General features: G+C 38.1%; 1 protein-coding gene across 1 annotated transcript; it reads right to left on the bottom strand.

Annotated features, from left to right (window-relative positions):
- Positions 1-4300: 4300 nt before the first annotated feature.
- On the bottom strand, positions 4301-20474 carry LOC130238419 (NACHT, LRR and PYD domains-containing protein 1a-like). Its single transcript, XM_056469426.1, has 12 exons — positions 20466-20474; positions 20043-20144; positions 19644-19766; positions 18499-18574; positions 11214-11263; positions 10933-11009; positions 9165-9382; positions 7024-7280; positions 6641-6757; positions 5281-5434; positions 5017-5055; positions 4301-4878 (listed from the first exon to the last, which is right to left on the bottom strand). Exons 1-12 carry the CDS (start codon positions 20472-20474, stop codon positions 4595-4597), a joined length of 1506 nt encoding a protein of 501 aa, XP_056325401.1. The 3' UTR covers positions 4301-4594.
- Between the last annotated feature and the right edge of the window lie 10 nt (positions 20475-20484).

Here is a 20484-nt window from a genome sequence, read left to right as displayed (position 1 = left end):
AATAACAGGAAAGATATGGCAAGCCGTACTCACATTTAATCAATAACCCGTACTAGTATCTGGTTTCATGTTACTATCTAAAGAATAGGCAATCTAATGAATAAGCACTAGTATAATAAATAAGTTATAATAACTAGTACTTAAGTAATATACTACTTAACTAAAAAGATGTATCTAAACAAAATAAATAGGCTACTATATCTATTTAATAGAAAGGATTCTTTGAGGTGTGGAACCTTCGGGTAGTACTTATTCATTAGGTATTACTTATTAAGTAGATACTAGCTCTTATTTATTAGATACTAGTATTTATTTTAATAGTGACTAGTAAGTATTCTGTTGTTACTAGTAACAGATGTCAACATTTTCCATTGATTTCTATGAGATCTCTCATTGAGATGTCAGCTATTCAGTTTCGACTGGTATGTATTCCAGCTGGGACTAGTACATATTTTTATGTACTAGTAAGGTAATTGTAACTATTAATTAGATACTCGTACTTAATTAATAGATACTACTTATGTATTATATACTTATTCATTGTGTACTAGTACTTATTTATTAGATATTAGTATTTAATATAATGCTTATTAATTAGATACAAGTACTTATTAAATATATACTACTTATGAAATAGATTCTACAAATTATTTAAAAGATAGTGCATATTTATTAAATACTAGTACTTGTTTGAAATGTTACTAGTAAAATGTTTACCATTCATTCATTCATTTTCTTGTCGGCTTAGTCCATTTAATCTGGGGTCGCCACAGCGGAACAAACCACCAACTTATCCAGCATATGTTTTACGCAGCGGATGCCCTTCCAGCCGCAATCCATCCCTGGGAAACATCCATCACTATGGGCAATTTAGCTTACCCAATTCACCTGTACCGCATGTCTTTGGACTGTGAGGGGCCGAGGCTCGAACCAGTGTCCTTCTTGCTGTGAGGCGACAGCACTATACCTACTGTGCCACTGCGTCGCCCTAAAATGTTTATATACTAGTAAAATGTTTAATTGAATTCTACTCTTCCATTTGGACTAGTCTTAACATAAGACGAGTAAAAAAAGCAGAACTGACTAGTAAAATAAGAATTGTTGCAAGTATTAGTTACAAAAGATACGAGTACCCAGGGCTTAATTTGTGCTGGAATACGCTGGATCCGGAACCTCATTTTACCGATCCCCCTACTCACCCGTTCACTTTCACTTTGCTCCCCAATCCTCTTCACTTTCGTCCGCGACAACCAACCCCCGCCCCGGCTGTTACCTCATACGCGATAAGAAAAACATTTAAAAAAAAAAAAAAAAAGTAACATGAAAATAGATAGTACGGGTTATAGATTAAATGCTACATGGCTTGCCATAGGAAGGATGAACAATGCGGAAGCGTAAGGGCGACGAGCTGCAGAGTTGCTGCAACTCAACTGCCAAAGCATGAAACCCCATGGAGCGAAGCCTGCGCCAATATTACACAAACAAATCTAACTTTTAGCAAACAAACACAATCTGCTTTGCGAAGAATTACTCGACTTGCCAACAAACAGAAACCACTTTGCAAAAACAGATACGTCCGTTTGAGCAAAAGCCTAGTGGCGTTACAAGTAAACATATTGCGTTTTATAAACCATATTTCATATGTCCATCTGCATGTAACTGCATGTAGCCCAAACATATCTAGTGCATACAGTTGTAGTCTATTAATCCTAGTCTGGCCAGCTAAATTAAGATAAACGTTACTTAAACTTGATTTAAAGGACGTCTCTGACATTTTGAGTTTCAGCTTGCTAATCTACTGAATTTGCTTTTTCAAAAATTCTTAAAGCAGAATATTATATAACAAACATAACTGTATATGTTATTATTCATGGGTAATTCTTTAACTACGGGCACTTTTATGTCCTTTGATCATATGTCCAATATAACTTTGTATTTTATAAATTATTTTTTCTTTTCCAAACTAACAATAAAACTTGCTGTAAAAAACACTATCTTTCTAATATATATATATATTTTTTTCATATTATTCAACCTCCTTTTAGGTGTCAAAATCACTGTTTTTACCTTGTCGCACACTCAGAATTTTAAACTTGAACAATGAAAATAACATTTTAAAATATTATTTATCTGGTAGCTATTAATGTATCTTATCTATCAATTCAATTTTTTATACAAAATATAGCTGTAGCACAGTATCAGTGTCAAAAGTTGCTTTTAAAAGTTTGTGTGAAAGATTATTTAGGTGGTTTCTATGAAAATGAATAGTGCCATCTGGGAACATGTTCAAGATGGAGAGAATTTACATTTTATCAACAACACTAGAAGAAAAATCAAGGTAAATATTGCTTGATAAGGAAATACATTTATTCTACGTCATTTCCAAATATGCTATACCTTCAAAGGTGTTTTTAAAAACCAAACAAAATTAAGGTAAATAACAGTATTTTGAATAGATGAAATGCTAGTATCAATTCAAAGCTAATCGGTGAAGCTATCTTTAATTTTTTTCACAATAAAACTATCGAAATGTCATTTCCACAAGTTATTTCCACCACATTGCTCACAGTGGTTGGACAATGAAACGAGTAATAGCAGTTTTGCTTAAAATATTGCAATGCACACAACAATATGTCATTTGGTGACATATCAGAGTTCAAAAGAGGATCAATTGTTGGTGTGCGTCTCGCGGGCACATCTGTAACTAAGACAGCAAGTCTTCCTAATGTATCAAGAGTAGATATCAGTATCAAGATCAGTATCCAGAGAAAGTCAGCAAACCACCAAGAAGAAGAACCACATCTAACAGGAGTAAGGAGAAGCTGTCTGAAAGGGTGTTCGGGTGCTAACCCAGATTGTATCCGAAATACATAAAACCAAAGCTGCCCAACTCACTGCAGATCTAAATTTGCACCTCAACTCTCCTGTTTCCACCAAAACTGTTGGCCTGGAGCTCCACAGGGTCAATATATATGGTCAGGCTGTTTTAGCCAAACCTTTGCTGACTCGTGTCAATGCCAAACGCCTGTTTTAATGGTGCAGCAGCCAAAATCTTGGCCTGTGGACAAAACATGTACTGTTCTCTGATGAGTCCACCTTCACTGTCTTTCCCACATCAAGGAGAGTTAAGGTGTGGAGAAGCCCTAAAGAAGAACCGAGACCGTTGATGCCCAGAGTCAAGCATTGGGGGGGGGGGGGGGGGGGGGGAGGATTGATCAGTGATGGTTTGGGCTGCAATATCATGCCATTCCCTAGGCCCAACACTGGTGCTAGATGGAGCATCACTGCCAAAACAACTTTATAAAATTGAAAAGCCACATAAACATTTCACCAGAATTTTATTGTTGACTAAAATACACTAGCTGTGCATTTAGCCCAATGGTAAATCAATAAAATGATTAAAATCGTTTTGTAAAAGACTTTATAAAGGAAGATACAGCAATCAGCGTTCTACAATGTTATGAAATGTAGTTTACCCTGTGTATATTATTCTCTTTTGTGTCCACAATTTCCCTTGTCTTTGTATGATATGCACATGTGTGACATAAAGGAAAGGCTATAATAATTATACTGAATATTGCTTCTACTACATTTACAATGAAAATCCTCTTATGCTAATATTGTTTAATATTACTATTCTTTTACTCTCTGGTGTACCATTTCACCAATAACAGCAGGTTATTGCAAACCTTTAAAGGGTGTATAACAGCTGTGGCTAAAAACACAACAATAGAAAGTAGGGGATAACATTTATGGATATTAAAATGGTAAAACAAAGACAATAATTTTACACTTAAACACTTATTCAACATAAATAACAACAGCTAAGATTCTGCATGTTGTCATGCTCTCTGTCTGAATCGTCACAAATCTTCATCATAGTGTAAATGTGAGAGCATGTTTCAGTGTGACTTCATTTTGCTCATTTAAAAAGAATGAAAAACTGTCCTTCACATTACATTTATGAAATCTATTTTGAGCATGTGTGCTGTGTTCATATTAAAAAATGTCAAATACAAAACAAAAAAAAATATGAACTAGTGTCCTCAGGGTGCTGCGGTTTTCCCCACAGTCCAAAGATATGCGCTATAGGTGAATTGAATAAACTAAATTGGCCAGTGTGTGTTTGTGTGTGTGTGAGAATGTGAGTGTATGGATGTTTCCTAGTACTAGGTTGCAGCTGGAAGGGCATCCGCTGTGTAAAGCATATGCTGGATAAATTGACGGTTCATTCCGCTGTGGGGACCCCTGATGAATAAAGGGACTATGCTGAAAAGAAAATAAATGAATGAAAAGCATAATGGTTTAAACATTATTTTATGGTTTTTGAAGATTTGAAAATAAAACGACAACATGCTAAAACACATGAAGCCTCATTTCAGATTTGAAGCAATTTTGTGGGACTGTTCAGAGGGTTTGGTGCTCTGTGGTTCATTGGTTCAATCATGCATGAGAACAAGAACAGTTTTACACTTACTTGTGGAGTTGATATCAGTTACTTTATTAACTAAAGAGCTTCTGAAAACTCTTGTTAGACACAGTCCTGTATATTTACCCTAAAGCTGTAGTTTATGCTTCAGACTCACTCTCAGCATTACTGAGGACCGCTGGATCCGCTGTGTTCAGACTCCAATTCATCTACTAGACGGGGTTCATTCTTCGTCAGCAGACGGTAAAACTCTGTTTTTACAGAAGCTCCTCCAGAGTCCAGAGCTATAAACAGGCATCTCATTTTCATCTGTTTTGTATTGGCATCCTGAACTTCGCTGTATATTTCATCTGTAATCATGTGTTTGCTCTTCAGGCTGTCAGCAATCGCCATCACAGATGAAACTCTTTGAATGAGTTTATCTCTGAGGGCATCCACAAATTCACTTTCTGATTGAAACAAAATATTGAAGTTACTCTTTAAAAATGTGTAGAGCATGTCCAAGAAAAAAAAAAAAAAAAAAAAAAAAATCACAAGAATAAATAGTAATATGATATTATATGAAATATTTTGCATTAAAATCAGACCTGGAGTCAATCTGTGGTCTTCTACTCCTTGACTTGGTGCTATTAATTATAAAAAATAAATAAATAAATAATGAGCTCACAAAGAAATCTGTGACATTTTACATTCATCAGAATACTACAAATATAAACAACATCATATTGATAGCTTGTGTAATGTTTTTTTAAAAAGAAAATAGCTTAATTGTTGTATAATTGAGTAAATCTATAAGACACACTAACTACACCAACATAGAGTACAAACTTAGTACAACCAAATTTCTTTACCTGTGAGTAATATTCGCGGTCTGCTCCACACTTGTTTCCCATTTTCAGCTTTGTCTAAGATAGCCAGTCCGACCTCCTTAACGTGAACACCCAGAAACACTTCAAATGTAGGATGAAAATTTGGACCAAAATTATTATGGTCAAAAATCTCACTCTGGGAAAAAAACAAAAATGGAGGCAACATGAGAATAAGGAAGAATTCTAAGTTAATGAGCTACATTTGAAGGCCTTATGATGAAACATTTTAACGAGTGTGTTGGCGTGTTATTTTCCACACTTTTAGGTGTAAATTTAGTTTCCAACTAAAAAACTAAAAATTGCTCATGTACATGCATTTGACATGTTCAGTCTATAAGCATGCCCTAGTACTTGGTAACTTAACCAACAATAAAAGAGAGGATTTTATTGTTAAATGTGATATGTGAAAAGGAACAATTCTACAGAAGAGTAGTAAAGTCAATACTACTCATTTTATTGAATATTCATACTATAAGACCTTACAACGAAAGAATGTTAAAAGTATATATACAGGGGTTTGGACAATGAAACTGAAATGCCTGGTTTTAGACCACAATAATTGATTAATATGGTGTAGGGCCTCTTTTTGCGGCCAATACAGCATCAATTCATCTTGAAAATAAAAGATACCAGTCCTCCACAGTGGCCAGAGGGATTTTGAGCTATTCTTCTAGTAGAATAGTTGCCAGATAACTACATGATGTTGATGGAGGAAAACCTTTCCCGATTCGCTCCTCCAAAACACCCCAAAGGGGCTCAATAATATTTACAACTGGTGACTGTGCAGGCCATGGGCGATGTCAACTACACTTTCATGTTCATCAAACCACTCTGTGCCGGTTCTTCATTGATTACACATGCACACACAGCTGGGAGCTACTCAAAACTGATTACATAGACCCTATAAACAGCACACACAGAGACATTGCGGAGTCTTGATGGAACATACACGTAACATTACGAAGCATTTTCTGTGTTTAGTCTATTCGTGTTTTGACGTGTTTTATTGTTTATACTGCCTGCTGCCTGTTTCGACCATTTGCCTGGTATCTGATTAAGCTTCTGGATTTCCCTGTATGTTATTGTTTGCTGTAATAAGTACTGCACATGGATCCTCAACTTTGTTGTCCAGCTTCCTCAAGTTACACCAACATTAAATTGGCCAATGTTTTGTCTAACTCATGTACATATGTATGATATTTATCATATTTTCTGATATTTATCATATCATATTTTTGATTCACTTTTCCGGCCCATATTCGTCATACCACTTTTCCTTTTTCATGTAATGAAATTCATATGATTTTAAAATATTAATGCTTATATGTTAAACATATGTTACCGTTGGTTGCACTTGACAGTTCTCTGGCTGGCAACACAGACTGTATTCTCGCTCAAAAAACAACTGGCACTTTGAAGTTGTCTCAATGTATTTTTTATCCCGGTGGCAGAGCTGGACCTTGAGGAATCAAGATTGAGAGCAAAACTAAAAAGATTAATTGAATGCCCTTTTCTGTAGTTATCACACAGTAATACACCAACAATGTAAAACTATTAACTAAATTAATTTCATCACAGAAAGCATGATGATAATAATGATAATAATAATAATAATAATAATAATAATAATAACAATATACAGAAGCAGACATTTATATATAAATGGGCTTAAACTTAAAATTTTTCATTTTTATTTTATAATACTCAAAACAGCAAACACGGTACCTCTGGTACAGGAACATTCCCTGGAAGCAAGTGGACATTCAGTATTTTCTCTCTCTCTTCAACAGGTAGCGTTCGAAGGAAAAGCAAAACTTGTCCACTAATGGGGTGACTAAATATCTTCATCCAGAGGAGTCCAAATAGAGAGAGATCTCTGATGTCAATCATCACATGAGTTTCTGTCACTTTAATTGGCTGAATTATTTCAATATTCCCAGCTGTGAAATGTGCTACAGCCAAACCATGCCTGTTGTCCCCCTCTGCAAAAACAATAAAGTATTTTGTTGTGGTAAATTAAATTTATAGCTTCTTTGCTAAACAGTTAGGGCTACTGTATAACAGGCAATACAGTTATACAGTTAGGGCTACGCCTCCATGAACTGCCACCTCACCATGGTGGAGGGGTTTGAGTGCCCGAGTGATCCTAAGAGTTATGTTGTTAGGGGCTAAATCCCCTGGTAGTGCCTCCCAAGGCAAAAAAAAAGTCTTAGGTGACAGGTCAGACTAAATGTGGTTACCCCCTTATGAGTACCAGTTAAAACCCCTCATGAGTACTAAAACTCAGGCCTTGGGTTGGGTTTATTCCATAAAACCCGGCCAGGCTCAGCCTAAAGAAGTGACGTGGGACCATCCTCCTGCAGGGGGAGCCATAAGAGACCAGTGCATTGTATAACAGTTGGTGGTCAAAGGTCAGGTCCATGACAAACCCATCATTAGGCACAGAATCTGGCTCTTGTGACATGGAATGTCACCTCACTGGGAGGGAAGGAACTTGTGCAGGAGGTTTACCGACTAGAGATATTTGGGCTCGCCTCCACACACAGCTTGGGCTCTTGAACTCAACTTCTTTGGAAGGGCCGTTCTTTTTTCTACTCTGGAGCTGCCCATAACGCAAGGCTGATGTGTGCTTACTTATAGCTCCCCAACTAAGGTGCCATGTGAATAGGAGGGTAGCCAGCCTAGTGTCCAAACATATTGTTAGGGTCTTCTTGGAACATCTGGCTGAACCACAAGTCAGAGAGATTTTTAACTCATCTCTATAAGAGCTTTGACCAGAACCTGAAGGAGGCTGGAGACATTGAGACAGAGTGGTCCATGTCCTCAAGCTCCATTGTTGATGCAGCCGTAAGGAGCTGTGGCTTTAAGACCTGTGGTTCCTGTGCTGGCGGCAATCCACAAACCCGGGGATGGACACCCAAGGTAAGGGATGTCAAGCTGAAGGAGGAGTCCTACTAGGCTTGGTTGGTGTGTAGGACTCCCAAGGCAGCTAATGGGTACCAACAGGCCAAGCGTGCTGCAGCCTGGGTGGTTGTGGAAGCAAAAACTCAAGCCTGAGAAGAGTTCAGAGAGACCATGGATAAAGACTACCGGTCAGCCTCAAACTGTCCAGCGCCTCAGGAGGGAAAAGCAGTTCTGCACCGACACTGACATTGCCGGCTATAAGACAGAGTTGACTCCAAGGGACCCAAGGGTTGCCCTTGTTCACCAATTCTGTTCATTATGTTTATGCACAGAAATTCTAGGCAGAGCCCATTGGCGCAGGCTCCACCGGAAAAAGTTGGCTTGTCATCGCCAGATTGGAGGAAAGTCCTTAACGCAGGTGGAGGAGTTCCAAGTGTCTTGGGGTTTTGTTCATAAGTGAGGAAAGGATGGAACATGAGATTGACAGGCGGATTGGTCAAGCGGCAGCAGTAATGAGCCAAAAGGCAAAGCTCTCGATTTACCGGTCAATCTATGTTCCTGTGCTCACCTATGGTCATGAGATTTGGGTCATGAGCAAAAGGACAAGATCTCAAATACGAGCGGCTGAAATGAGTTTCCTTTGCACTGTGACGAGGTCTGTCACCTGGGAGAAACTTGGGAGTAGAGCCGCTGCTTCTCCATATTGAGAAAAGCCAGCTGAGGTGGATCGGGCATCTGTTTCAAAGGCCTCCATGTCCCACCAGGAGGAGGCCTTGGGGAAGACCCATGACACACTGGAGGGGCTATGTCTCTCAGCTTGCATGGGAATGTCTGGGGAGAAAGATGTCTGGGGTTCCCTTCGTCAAATCATCAAAATTGAAATGTCTGCATCCACAATAATCACACTACTGATGGTAGTTGAATAGTCACATTTTATATTCAATATGTTGAAAGGAACCTACCAGAAAATATTTCACAGTGAGGAAGGTGCAGTCTTGAGATTGAGCCATTAATACAGTCAATGTCATATAAGGGACCCACAGGCTGAATTTGACCTAAACCATCTAACAGACGAGGATCCCACGAGACGACTCTATACAGCACCTCTCCTTCACCCTCAATCACAAACACGAGACTGGTCAAACTGCACTGAAACTGACCAGCATGAGGAGACACAAATCTGAAAAACAGAACATTAATACATATTTTTCTTTATTAAACAGGATCAGTTATGCAATTCACTTTTATAAGGTGTTTGAACAGACGTGTGTCCAGTGTGTGTGTAAACAACTTGCCTATACTGGTACAAATCCCTTTAAATCATAAACAGTTTCTCAAAACATACAAATGCCAACTTTCTCTTCCTCTTACACTCATGACTGATGATAATCTTCCCTGTTTGACAAATAAAAGTAAGCTGCAGTAGTCTCCATCAGTTCAACACTCCAAAACAGCAGCTTCTGAAGAATGGATCAAAATGATCTTCATAACCAGAACAAGTATGTTACCACCTACGTCACAAGAAGTGGCATGAAATTTTGCAAGATTTTGATGTGTCATCCTTATCCCGAGGTTCACATAATCGTGCAACTGCCTGCTATCCAGAGCAGACTGTTGTTGTGGCCATTGATGAGTCAAGAAGGCAAGACGGATTCCTGCAAAGTGTTCAGAGGCTCGTCTGTCACTCTTAACAGTATTCTGAAAACCTGCGCCAAATGATTTACTTGTACCTGCACCTTGTCCATGATAGACGCTCTTCATTCTCAAGCCTCTAGAGTCCAGACTGCATCTCTGCCCCAGACATTTGGCCAAAGGTGAACTGGTCACACCAGCTAAATTAGTTTTTTCCAAAGATTTGTTTTTCACTTGTCCTGTTTGAAATATTGTTATGCTGGTACTGTTGGTATTGCTGGTTCAGAGCCTAGTTGAAAATCTGCTATTTTTTAATGAGCACCAAAAGAACCAGCTCTGATCCAGGAAATGGTCTTAAGTAGCACCAAAACATTGCTGGGCTGAAATATTTCTAGTGTGGGGTTATCGTGACGAATGTGATGAACGGGAACCGTCTTGAGAGACACAAATAGCAGTGGAACAAAATGCTGAACACATTATTACTTCTAATCTCTGTCTATTCAAATCACTGCATGAACACCTTATTCTTCCTGTGCATCAACACAGTACAATTGTTGAAATAATGTCATAAACAAATTTCATTTCAAATTTAATTCAAGCACTTTCAAGGACCTATGTTTGTTTTGAAATACTTTACAGGCCTTGAATCCATATGCCTGAAATTTAAGTAGTTTCGAGAACTTTTAAATCATATCCCAATAAAGACAAAAAAGAGCTCCCCAAGAGATTCCAAAATACCCCCCCCAAAATAGCACAACCATATTCTAGGCTATTTTAAGGGTCCATCACACTGAACTTTATCTTTGGAAAACGCAAGGCGCACCACACTGCCTTTTCATTGACTTTAGAGAAGAGCCACACACTGCTCATTTATGATACTAGGAAACCACTATATCAAGTCTTTGTATGGAGCATGTGACATACAGGCAGTTAAAATGTGGGGCGTGCAGGGCTTTCTAGGTGGAGTTTGCATGTTCTCCCACTGTTCACATTGATTTCCTCTGGATCATCCTGTCTCCCCCACAGTTCAAAGACATGTGGTACTGTATAGGTAAACTAATAAGTGAAATTAAAACTAAGTAAGTGAGTGGTCAATACCTGTATGTATTTTTGTGTTTGTCCTCATCTTCTGTGTGAATGATTTCAGGTGTGAACTCTTCTGCACTTTCTGAGGTCTGAGGTAAAGAGATGATAAGAATATGCTGAATTTTAGGTAAAAGATTAATTATTACATTTCTCTAAAAATTACACTGTTTTTAATCACAGAAAAAAAATGTAATTGCTAAAATACAAGACATTTTTACATAATAATTGTTATAATAAGAGAAAGAAAAAAAAAAACAGAAAGAAATCTTCATAATGACATTGCTGATACTCACTGGTTGTCCTGTGGATGATTCAGCTCTGGGTGGTGAACCTAAACTCTTTCCTAGTGTCAAAAACAAGACAATTCAACCACTTAAAGGGATGGTTCACTCAAAAATAAAAGCTGTATTTATTTATTTTTTTTAATTTAATTCTTCTGTTGAAAAAAAATAAATAAGGCAGCCCGAAGAATATTGGGGAAAACACCCACTAAATAGTAGGAACAACAAAAATCTATAGTCAATATCTTTCCAACACTCTAATATATGTTCCTTTGTGTTGTTCAACAAAAGAAAGAAACTCAGGTTTGGAACAAGTGGTGGATGTACTCAGAATTTTCATTTTGGGGTGAACTACCCCTTTAATAGATTGTTAAAAGGATATGTCACCTCAATGTGATAATTTACACACAAACACTCTCCCTTAAGTTAAGTCTTCTTAAGCCAACATAATAATAATAAGTATGGAGAATAACAATAGTGGATTTGTTTGAAGACACATCCCACTAATAAGTTTCTATAGCATATGTCTGTGTCATGATCACCATCAATCTAGCATTTGCAGATCGCTGGAGAACTACACATATGCCACTTAAACTACATATCCCATTAGTCACATCACACACACCAGTTCCAGATCACCCGATTACTTGCACACAGCTATAGATCATGAAGACTGATTACATGGACTATATATACACCTCACATTCACACACACTGTGCTGAGTCTTGTTTGCTGTAACTGTTTACCTGTGTTCAGTTTAATAAAGACCCTCATCTCCATTCTCACTCTGACTCCCAGTTACAGATGGTTTTCTCAAGCCAACATAATCCGTTTAAGTAGGATAAATTTATGTTGGTTTTCTTAAGCCAACATAATAACTAGAAGCTAAAGTTCGTTGACAAACTTTGATGTTGACTTGAGAAAGCCAAAGTGACTGCGCTTGGATTGTAAATGGCAGTAGGTAGGTGTTGCTAAGCATTGCTAGGTGGTTGCTAAATTAAACTGGGTTGTTAATAAAAGAAAAAGTCGTGTCACTTGCGCATGCTCGAGTGACATCACTGTCGCTGTACAGTAGCCTCGCTGCGTGTAGCCTCGCTGCGTGTGTTTGGAGTTTAGATTCGCAATTTACATTAATATCATAAAATACTTCCGCATTCGCTTAAAATTTGTCTCTCCAACTTAGGGTGAACAATCCCTTAACACATGTATACAAACAAATCTACTTTCAAACGTTCTGTCTCTTGAGCATCCGCCTGTTAGCACCGCTGGTCAGCTAAAGCTACTGACCTCTTTCATTCACTTATTTTCTCACTTACTGGCTTTGCTCTTCACCCTGTACAATGTCGCTTGTGTGTCTTGAGTGAAGGAGAAGCATCGATGGAGGCGTTAGAGCTGGAAGCAGTGGAGTCCCAGATTCGCTCCCTCAAGACGAAGTGAGCGCGGCTCCGGGAACAACGGGCTTTGCTTGATGTACCCCGTACTCGCTCGTCTGAGGTAAGTGTACAATACAATCACAGCACTCCGTCTTCCTCAACCCCGCGTGTTTCTCTGTTCTGGCCCAGCGCACCAAGGGCGCGATTCTCCCAGGCGTTGTTCACGCCGACACCCGGCTACCACGGCCCCTGGGTGCAGTCGCGTAAGGTGCTTGCCAGGTCCCGGGGGAGAAAGTCTCCTCCTCCGGTGTTCCAGATCCCAGTGTTCAAGACAATTGTTGGTCATCCAGTCTTTAACATCTAAGAGTAGCTTAGTAAATCGTTGGTTATTTTCACTAATGAAGTTTCTGTACTGTGATGAGCTCTGAAACCTGACTGAAACACTTCAAAAACATTGTTCGTCTGCAGAAAGGAGCATAATTAGGCAGAAACAACCTTTTCTAGTATTTTAGACATAAATGGATAATTTGAAATAGGTCTATAATTAGCTAAGTTGCTGGGATCCAGTTGTGGTTTCTTAATAATAGGCTTGATAACAGCTAGCTTGTACGGATTTGGAACATGGCCTAATCATAAAGAAGAGTTGATAACGTTAAGAAGAGGTTCTCCTATAACAGGTAGTAATTCTTTCAGTAATTTTGTTGGAATTGGATCCAACATACACGTAGCTGTTTATCTAGTTTATCTAGCTCTTCCTGTTCTATGATTTTGAAGCACTGTAGGTTATTTTGATTCAGTGGAATGTTTACTGGATCTGAAGTAAAGTGTAGTTTTATTCTCTCTAGCCTTTTTTAGTTTGATGGGTGCCACAGTATTTAGAGTGCTAGTAAAGATGGCATCCATACTGCTGGTTACTACATCAAGGTCATTTGTGTTTGCGGGGTGCATTTCGAAATAGAGAAAGATCAGGTAAGTTATTTATAAACTCATCTTTGGTGGCTGGAACAATAGTTCTACTAGGGCGATATATCGGAGTGGATCTGCTAATTTCAGGTAAACACAGCTTATATAGTAAGAGGTAGTGGTCTGTAATATCATCACTTTGTGGTATAATGTCTACATCAATGACTTCAATTCCATAAGACAGAATTAGATCTAGTGTATGCTTTAAGCGATAGATTGGACCAATAAGGTTTTGCTTTATCCCTAGTGAATGTAGTAAATCCATAAACGCGAGCCCTAATGTGTCGTTAGCGTCATCTATGTGGATGTTAAAGTCTCCTACAATTAGTATTTTATCAGTTTTACTAGTAAGTCAGAGATAAAATCAGAAAACTCTTTTAGAAAATTGACATAGGGTCCTGGGGGTCTATATATGGTGATTAGAGGCGAGAGATAACATAGGTTTTTGCATAGTGTCTGGAAGCATAACATTAACACGACCAGTTTGACGAGCCTCATGTTTATATAAGAATCCTTGAGGAGTTGCTTAATTTAAACTAATATAGTCATTTGGTTTAGCCAGGTTTCAGTGAGACAGAGGGCATTAAGATTGTTATCTGCTATTATTTCATTATGATAAGTGCTATAATAATATTACTTATTGGGCCAAATCCTGTACACAGCAGATCTCACAACTCGACCTACAATTGGAGGGATACAACGTTAGCTCTACTATAAAGATCTGGATGTCAAACTAGACAGCAATTTAACTTTTGAAAATCATAAATCCCATGTCACAAAAACTGCCTTCTTTCATCTGAGAAATATCGCTAAATTACGAAGTATGCTATCCATCTCAGATGCATAAAAGCTAGTCCATGCTTTTATGACTTATAGGCTGGACTACTGTAATGCACTGTTTGCTGGCTGCCCAGCATCCTCTATTTACAAACTTCAATTAGAACAAGTTGCAGCTGCCAGAGTTCTTACCAGGTGTAGAAAATTTGATCATATCACCCCAATTTTATCCTCCTTACACTGGCTGCTTGTTAATTTCGTATTGAATTTAAAATATTGCTTCTTACATACAAAGCTTTAAATAATCTAGCTCCTGTTTATCAAACCAACCTTCTGTGTCGCTACAATCCAACTCGCTCTTTAAGATCTCAAAACTCAGGGCTTCTGGTAGTACCTAGAATAGCAAAGTAGAGTAAAGGAGGTAGAGCCTTCTCATTTATGGCTCCTAAACTCTGGAATAGCCTTCCTGATAATGCTCGAGGCTCAGACACACTCTCCCAATTCAATACTAGATTAAAGACCTATCTGTTTAGTAAAGCATACACTCAGTGCACCACTTAGCGGGTTTCCACACAGGTTTCTGCATCTTGTTTATAAACACTATGAACAGCAGCTACACTAATTATTCACTTTATTCTCCATTTCCACCTGGGGATACTCTTCCCGAGGCCCTTAGACTATGCACAGTCACTGATTTGATCCAAGACCAACGACGAGATGATCCCAAGGTTTCCATATCCTGAACCAGGCCGTATCCTAAGCAGCTACTGTGGTGGTCATAGAGGAGTGGAGAACATGGGACTGATTCCTGTGACGCTCCAGGGACAGGCGAGTCTTCGCTGAGGCCAGCTTCCAGCCTCCGCCGCTGAGACTGCAGCTCTGCACGAGACGTTTGGCCAGCAGAGAAATTAAAATGGTCATGCCCAACTGAGTCTGGTTTCTCTCAAGGTTTTTTTTCTTCACTTTGCCAATTAGTGAAGGTTTTTTCCCTCTCCGCTGTCACCAATGGCTTGCATGGTTCGGGATCTGTAGAGCTGCGCATCGTTGGATTTTCTCTTCAGTGTTTAGACTCTCAGTAGTGATTTTTAAACCACACTGAACTGAGCTAAACTGAACTGAACTTAAACACTACAAACTGAACTACACTGTTCCAATTTACTATGACCTTTTATGTGAAGCTGCTTTGACACAATCTACACTGTAAAAGCGTATACAAATAATGGTGAATTGAATTGAATTAATTGGCAAGCCTTATTTACATGTTTAATCAAATCTTAACAGTTATTAGACATCTCTAGCAGGTTATTTCACTTACAACTAATCGTTGTAAGCATTTAGCTAATCATTATTAGAACTTGGCTAATCATTGGAAGTCCCGTTTTGCTAGCACGAGTCAAATAAGCAAGAACCCAGGGCTGTTTCTCAATATGCGTTCCTGTCTGTACTTGCGTTCTTGTTTCCTCGTGAAACGTCATCAACCGTCTGCAAAGTACTGTTCCAATTCAAAGTTCACATCTTGCCAAGTACAGATAAAATTCCCGAATGTGTACTTGCAATGCCCCTTTGGCCAGGGATGCATTGAGAGGTGACTTGTGCGAACTTGCAAAGCACAGGTATCCCAGAATGCATTGCAGCTAAACCAGCAAACGCTAATGGTGAGGAGAAAACACGCAAGGTTTTAAAAATACTCTTTACTGTGTCACAAAATAAAGTTTTAAGAGTTTTCCAAGCGAGAATGTAGTTGTTTAAACTTGAATCGGCAGTTTAATAACAAAGATAGTGTGTCTTGACAATGTGCCTCAGCTTATGCGGACTCTGACTCCCAGCCTGCCAGAGGGAGCTCCGCCATCACCTCCCGCGCCAAGAGCAGCTTTACTTCGGCCAGTACATCTCAGATGTACTACTGGATCTCATTACTCCATTAAAGTTAAAACATGATATTTAATTCATCTTGTGAATATCTAACAGACAGTTTTTAGTCTTATAAATCTATTATTGGTTCTCAGGTGTATTATTTTAGCAGTATTATATTGGTACCTTTTATAATTGTCTTTATGTTACAGAGGTTTGTCTTTGTTCACCAAATTGTTTGACGTAATCTTTATTTCTTATCATGTATGTCTTTATTTCTTATTGTGTATTTATAATTAACGTTACCATTGTAGTTTATTAAATCTGATAATCAAAGACACGTGTCTGTGTATAATAACTAAAAAACTTCAACATTATATGGATTGGTTTACTTTTCCTAAATTAAAAATGTAGATTTATAATATTAATATATATTAATTACAGGGTCGTGCTTTATATAATTAAATATTTTTATATCATGTACAGTGAAAGCGATGAATCCATGGTGAGGTAAGTGAAGTTATAAAGTACACTGCCGTTCATTTGAAGAAGTGCCCGACTTGTGTCCTCGCGTCCTCGGTAGTTCGTTCTTCAAGAGTGAACTTGGCAAGTCGAACTTCCAAGGACGCAAGTTCGAACTTTGCGTACTTGGTATTGAGAAACTAGCCCAGGTCCCTGACAATGTTCTGATTAGAAATATTGATGTTAATGGTTTCTATGTTTGTCTGTTTTGTTTGCTATGGAGCGACTGACAGCTTAAATTAATGATACATGATAGATGATATAAATCAACCCTGCTGTCTCTGAAACTGGCAGCATCAAGATTTCTTTATAATGGCAGTCTGTGATATCAGTTGCTAAGGTGTTTCTAAATGGTTGGTAGGGTGTGGCATGTCAGTTTTAGAATGTTCCTAAGACTAATTGCTCGAGTCAATAAGCCCACCCCCACTTTTCATGTTTTTTTTGAATGGGAGTTTCTTTCTTCACCATAGTAAGTCAACGCTTTTCAGGTGGAAAAGATCTCGAGTCAGACTAGTCTAAAGGTCTGGCCGAAGTGGTCATAGCATTAAAGCTATGTAGCTTTTAGCGCTAGTTCTACCAGGAAGACCTAATGTCCCGACACTCATCACAATCAGTTCCAATCAATAGCCACAAGACAGAAAGAATATATAAGCTGTCCATTCATTTGGCTGCAGATACTGACACAGATGTATACTCACTTCTTTTTCAAATGAACACATGTTAAGCGCTGTTTATCACTGTACTCTCGCATTCTGCGCTCGTGTTTTTAGGAGCGTCACATCACTTTTATGATTTATTTATACACAGCCTTCCTTACTGCAACCTCAAGGCTAACAATTAAAACCTAGTGCTGGATACCTGAATAGTGCTCACGTTGTTAAGCAAATCATACAAATATGAATTTAAAATCACAATTCAGTGCCCTGCCGTAAGATAAGATGTTGTAATGGGTGTACGTTTTCCCAACCAGTCTGATGTTATAGTGCTCAATGGCTCCTCAAGTGAGCAAACGCATCACGCAATATATCACTGCATTATAGTGCAAACCATATTACTGGCATGAAACTCATGTATAGTATGCAAGCCATGGAACTCCAAAATTGAACAATAAAAGTATGTTACTAATAGTATGCTGGATTAATCTTATCTTAGCCCACCGGGGCCATAACAAACAGCGCAGCCCGCCGGAGCCATTTTAAACCACGATGCCTGCCGGGTCTGTTCCAAACCACGCAGCCTGCCAGAGCCGGCCCCCTCTCTCCTTGTAGCCAGCTAAGGCCCTATATCTCTCTAGCGTATGACCCAGGCCTTTGTATGTCTGGCCTGTTGACCGTATCTCTATAGCAGTCATTTAATAGATCACGTTTCCATTTATAGCAGTTATATGGCAAAATACTAAAGACCGTAAGTTATAGCCCTTGTCTAATTATGATTATATATTTCATTTCGGTTTTGCTTTAGGATCTACTAACCGATACTCTGACTGGTGGGTACATGTTCCTCATTCTTTAAGGGTAGGCTCCGCCCCTGCCTTAGTCCTCAGCAGTCATAGCTGGATCTACAAGCTTCCGATTAGAGCTACGTACGGGGCCCTCTGCCAAGAAAATCCTATGTTTTGGTTAAATCATACTTATGTCAAATAGTACTCATTAAATAAAGTATTCAATATATTATTTATCCCTGGTCTTTCTGGCAGAACAAGGAGGGGATAGAGTTTAGTAAATGTGTATACTCCGTGCTCTGACTAAAGTAAGAGTGTCACTGAAGGCCTTGATTTATAGAAAAAGAGTTGAAATGAGTTGAACTGTACCCTCTTTCTCCTGCTCCGTTGCACTGAGAGATTCATCAGCCTGTAGAATCTTACTCTCATCATCTTTCTTTTCTTTAAAAAATCATCCACAATGCTTCCTTAGCTGTAAAAAAAACACATAAGTCATTCAATTATTATTATTTTACAGTAATAAATAATATCTTGGCTCTTTTCAGCTTTGTAATGATAGTGGATTATGCCCAAGTTTTTGATTCTAAAAAACTGCATCCATCTATCATTAGAGTAACCCATACAACTCTAGTAGATTAATGAGCGTCTTCTGAAGCGAATCGATGAGTTTTGCAACTAAATTACCAATATTTAAAACACCTTAAACTATTATTATGTCATACTTAGTGAAAATACTTCATAAAGTTTACAAGTTTCTTACAAACACCTATTGCTTTATCTTAAAATGCATCAGTTAACTCACTGGAGACATTTAGATTAGTTATAAAATTAATAAATTTGTAAATATTTAATTTTTAAAATCCAAAGAATGTGATGTGTGCATACTGTAGTTAGCAATCATGCTGACATCATCCAGAGCAATGAGGTCAACCCTGGCTTTAGCTTAAAGGGATAGTTCACCCAAAAATTTTAATTACCTCATCATTTATTTGTTTTAATTCTTTGAGTTTCTTTCTTCTGTTGAACACAAATCCATTTTGAAGAATGCTGGTTGCTAAAAAATTATAATCAAATGTCTTCTTTTGTGTTCAACAAAACAAAGAAACTGTCTATTTAAGACTTCTCCCTATTCCTTAGTATTGATCAAATGTTTTGTAAGTAGGGGGCCCAGGGTTTTTCTGATGAGTATTTCAATGAGTGTCCTATAAAGGGTTGAATCAAAACATTACATTGTAGCATTGTACAAGGCCTCATCTGGATATCACTTTAAATGCAACATTTTCAGTAAAACTTAATTTTACAGTGTCTTTTTTATACATGTAACATGCACTAACTATAGTAACGACAGTAAATTATGCATAATTGCTTTCAATAACCCTAAAGCAAACTTTAACCCTATAGTACATAAGTGCCTGTTGTTAGTGTTTATTACTCAGGTTTAAAACGTACAAATGCACAGTAACATGGAAATAAAATAAAGCTTATATGAAAGTTTTTCAATGTCCTGTTTTTACCTTGGGTTCGGATTCCAGGACTCGCTCATTGTCTCTCCTGATTCTCTCCTGCTCTCTCTCCATCTGCTCCTGTAAATGTTTCTGCTCCTCCAGGCCTCTTTGATGCTGCTGCAGTATTTCATTCTTTAACATTTGCACTGTTTACAGAAAGAGAGGACAGTTTCAGTTTGCACACTCATTCTGACCCACAGCCCGACCTATAGTATCTGTGAAGGAATGCAGATCGCTACCACATATTACGCATAGAAACTGGTATTTAGTAATGAAAGAGCTACCGCAGTAATACATCTGTATTACTCAATGCTCCGATTAAAGTCATAGAAGTGCTATGTTGTAGAAGCTGTATGTGTCACTGAAGGCCTTTATTTATAGAAAAGAGTTGAGATGAGTTGACTGTACCTCTTTCTCCTGCTCTTCTGCACTGAGAGATTCATCAGCCTGTAGAATCATATTCCCAACATCTTCCTTTCCTTTCAAAAACATCCACAATGCTTCCTCAAGCTGTAAAAAAACACATAAGTCATTAAATTATTATTATTTTTACAGGAATAGTTCACAGTATTAAATAATATCTTGCCTCTTATCAGCTTTTTAATGATGCCCGAGTTTTTGATTCTAAAAAACTGCATCCATCTATCATTAGAGTAACCCATACAACTCTAGTAGATTAATGAGCGTCTTCTGAAGCAAATAAACGAGTTTTGCAACTAAATTACCAATATTTAAAACATTTTAAACTAATATGTCATACTTAGTGAAAATAGTTCATAAAGTTTACAAGTTACAAGCTAAAGCAAACCTATTGCTTTAGCATTAACTCACCGGAGCCATATAGATTACT

Source organism: Danio aesculapii, chromosome 2, assembly GCF_903798145.1.
Source record: "Danio aesculapii chromosome 2, fDanAes4.1, whole genome shotgun sequence".
Lineage (NCBI taxonomy): Eukaryota > Metazoa > Chordata > Actinopteri > Cypriniformes > Danionidae > Danio > Danio aesculapii.
Note: the sequence above shows the minus strand (reverse complement) of the source record. Positions and strands in the feature narration are given on the sequence as shown.

Excerpts from the sequence above, each read along its gene's own strand:
- LOC130238419 (XM_056469426.1), bottom strand. Across the intron at positions 18,575-19,643 it reads TCCTGGAATCCGAACCCAAG|AAAGAAAAGAAAGATGATGA; the intron begins GTAAAAACAGGA and ends GGATGATTTTTT. Across the intron at positions 11,010-11,213 it reads AATCATCCACAGGACAACCA|ACCTCAGAAAGTGCAGAAGA; the intron begins GTGAGTATCAGC and ends TCTTTACCTCAG.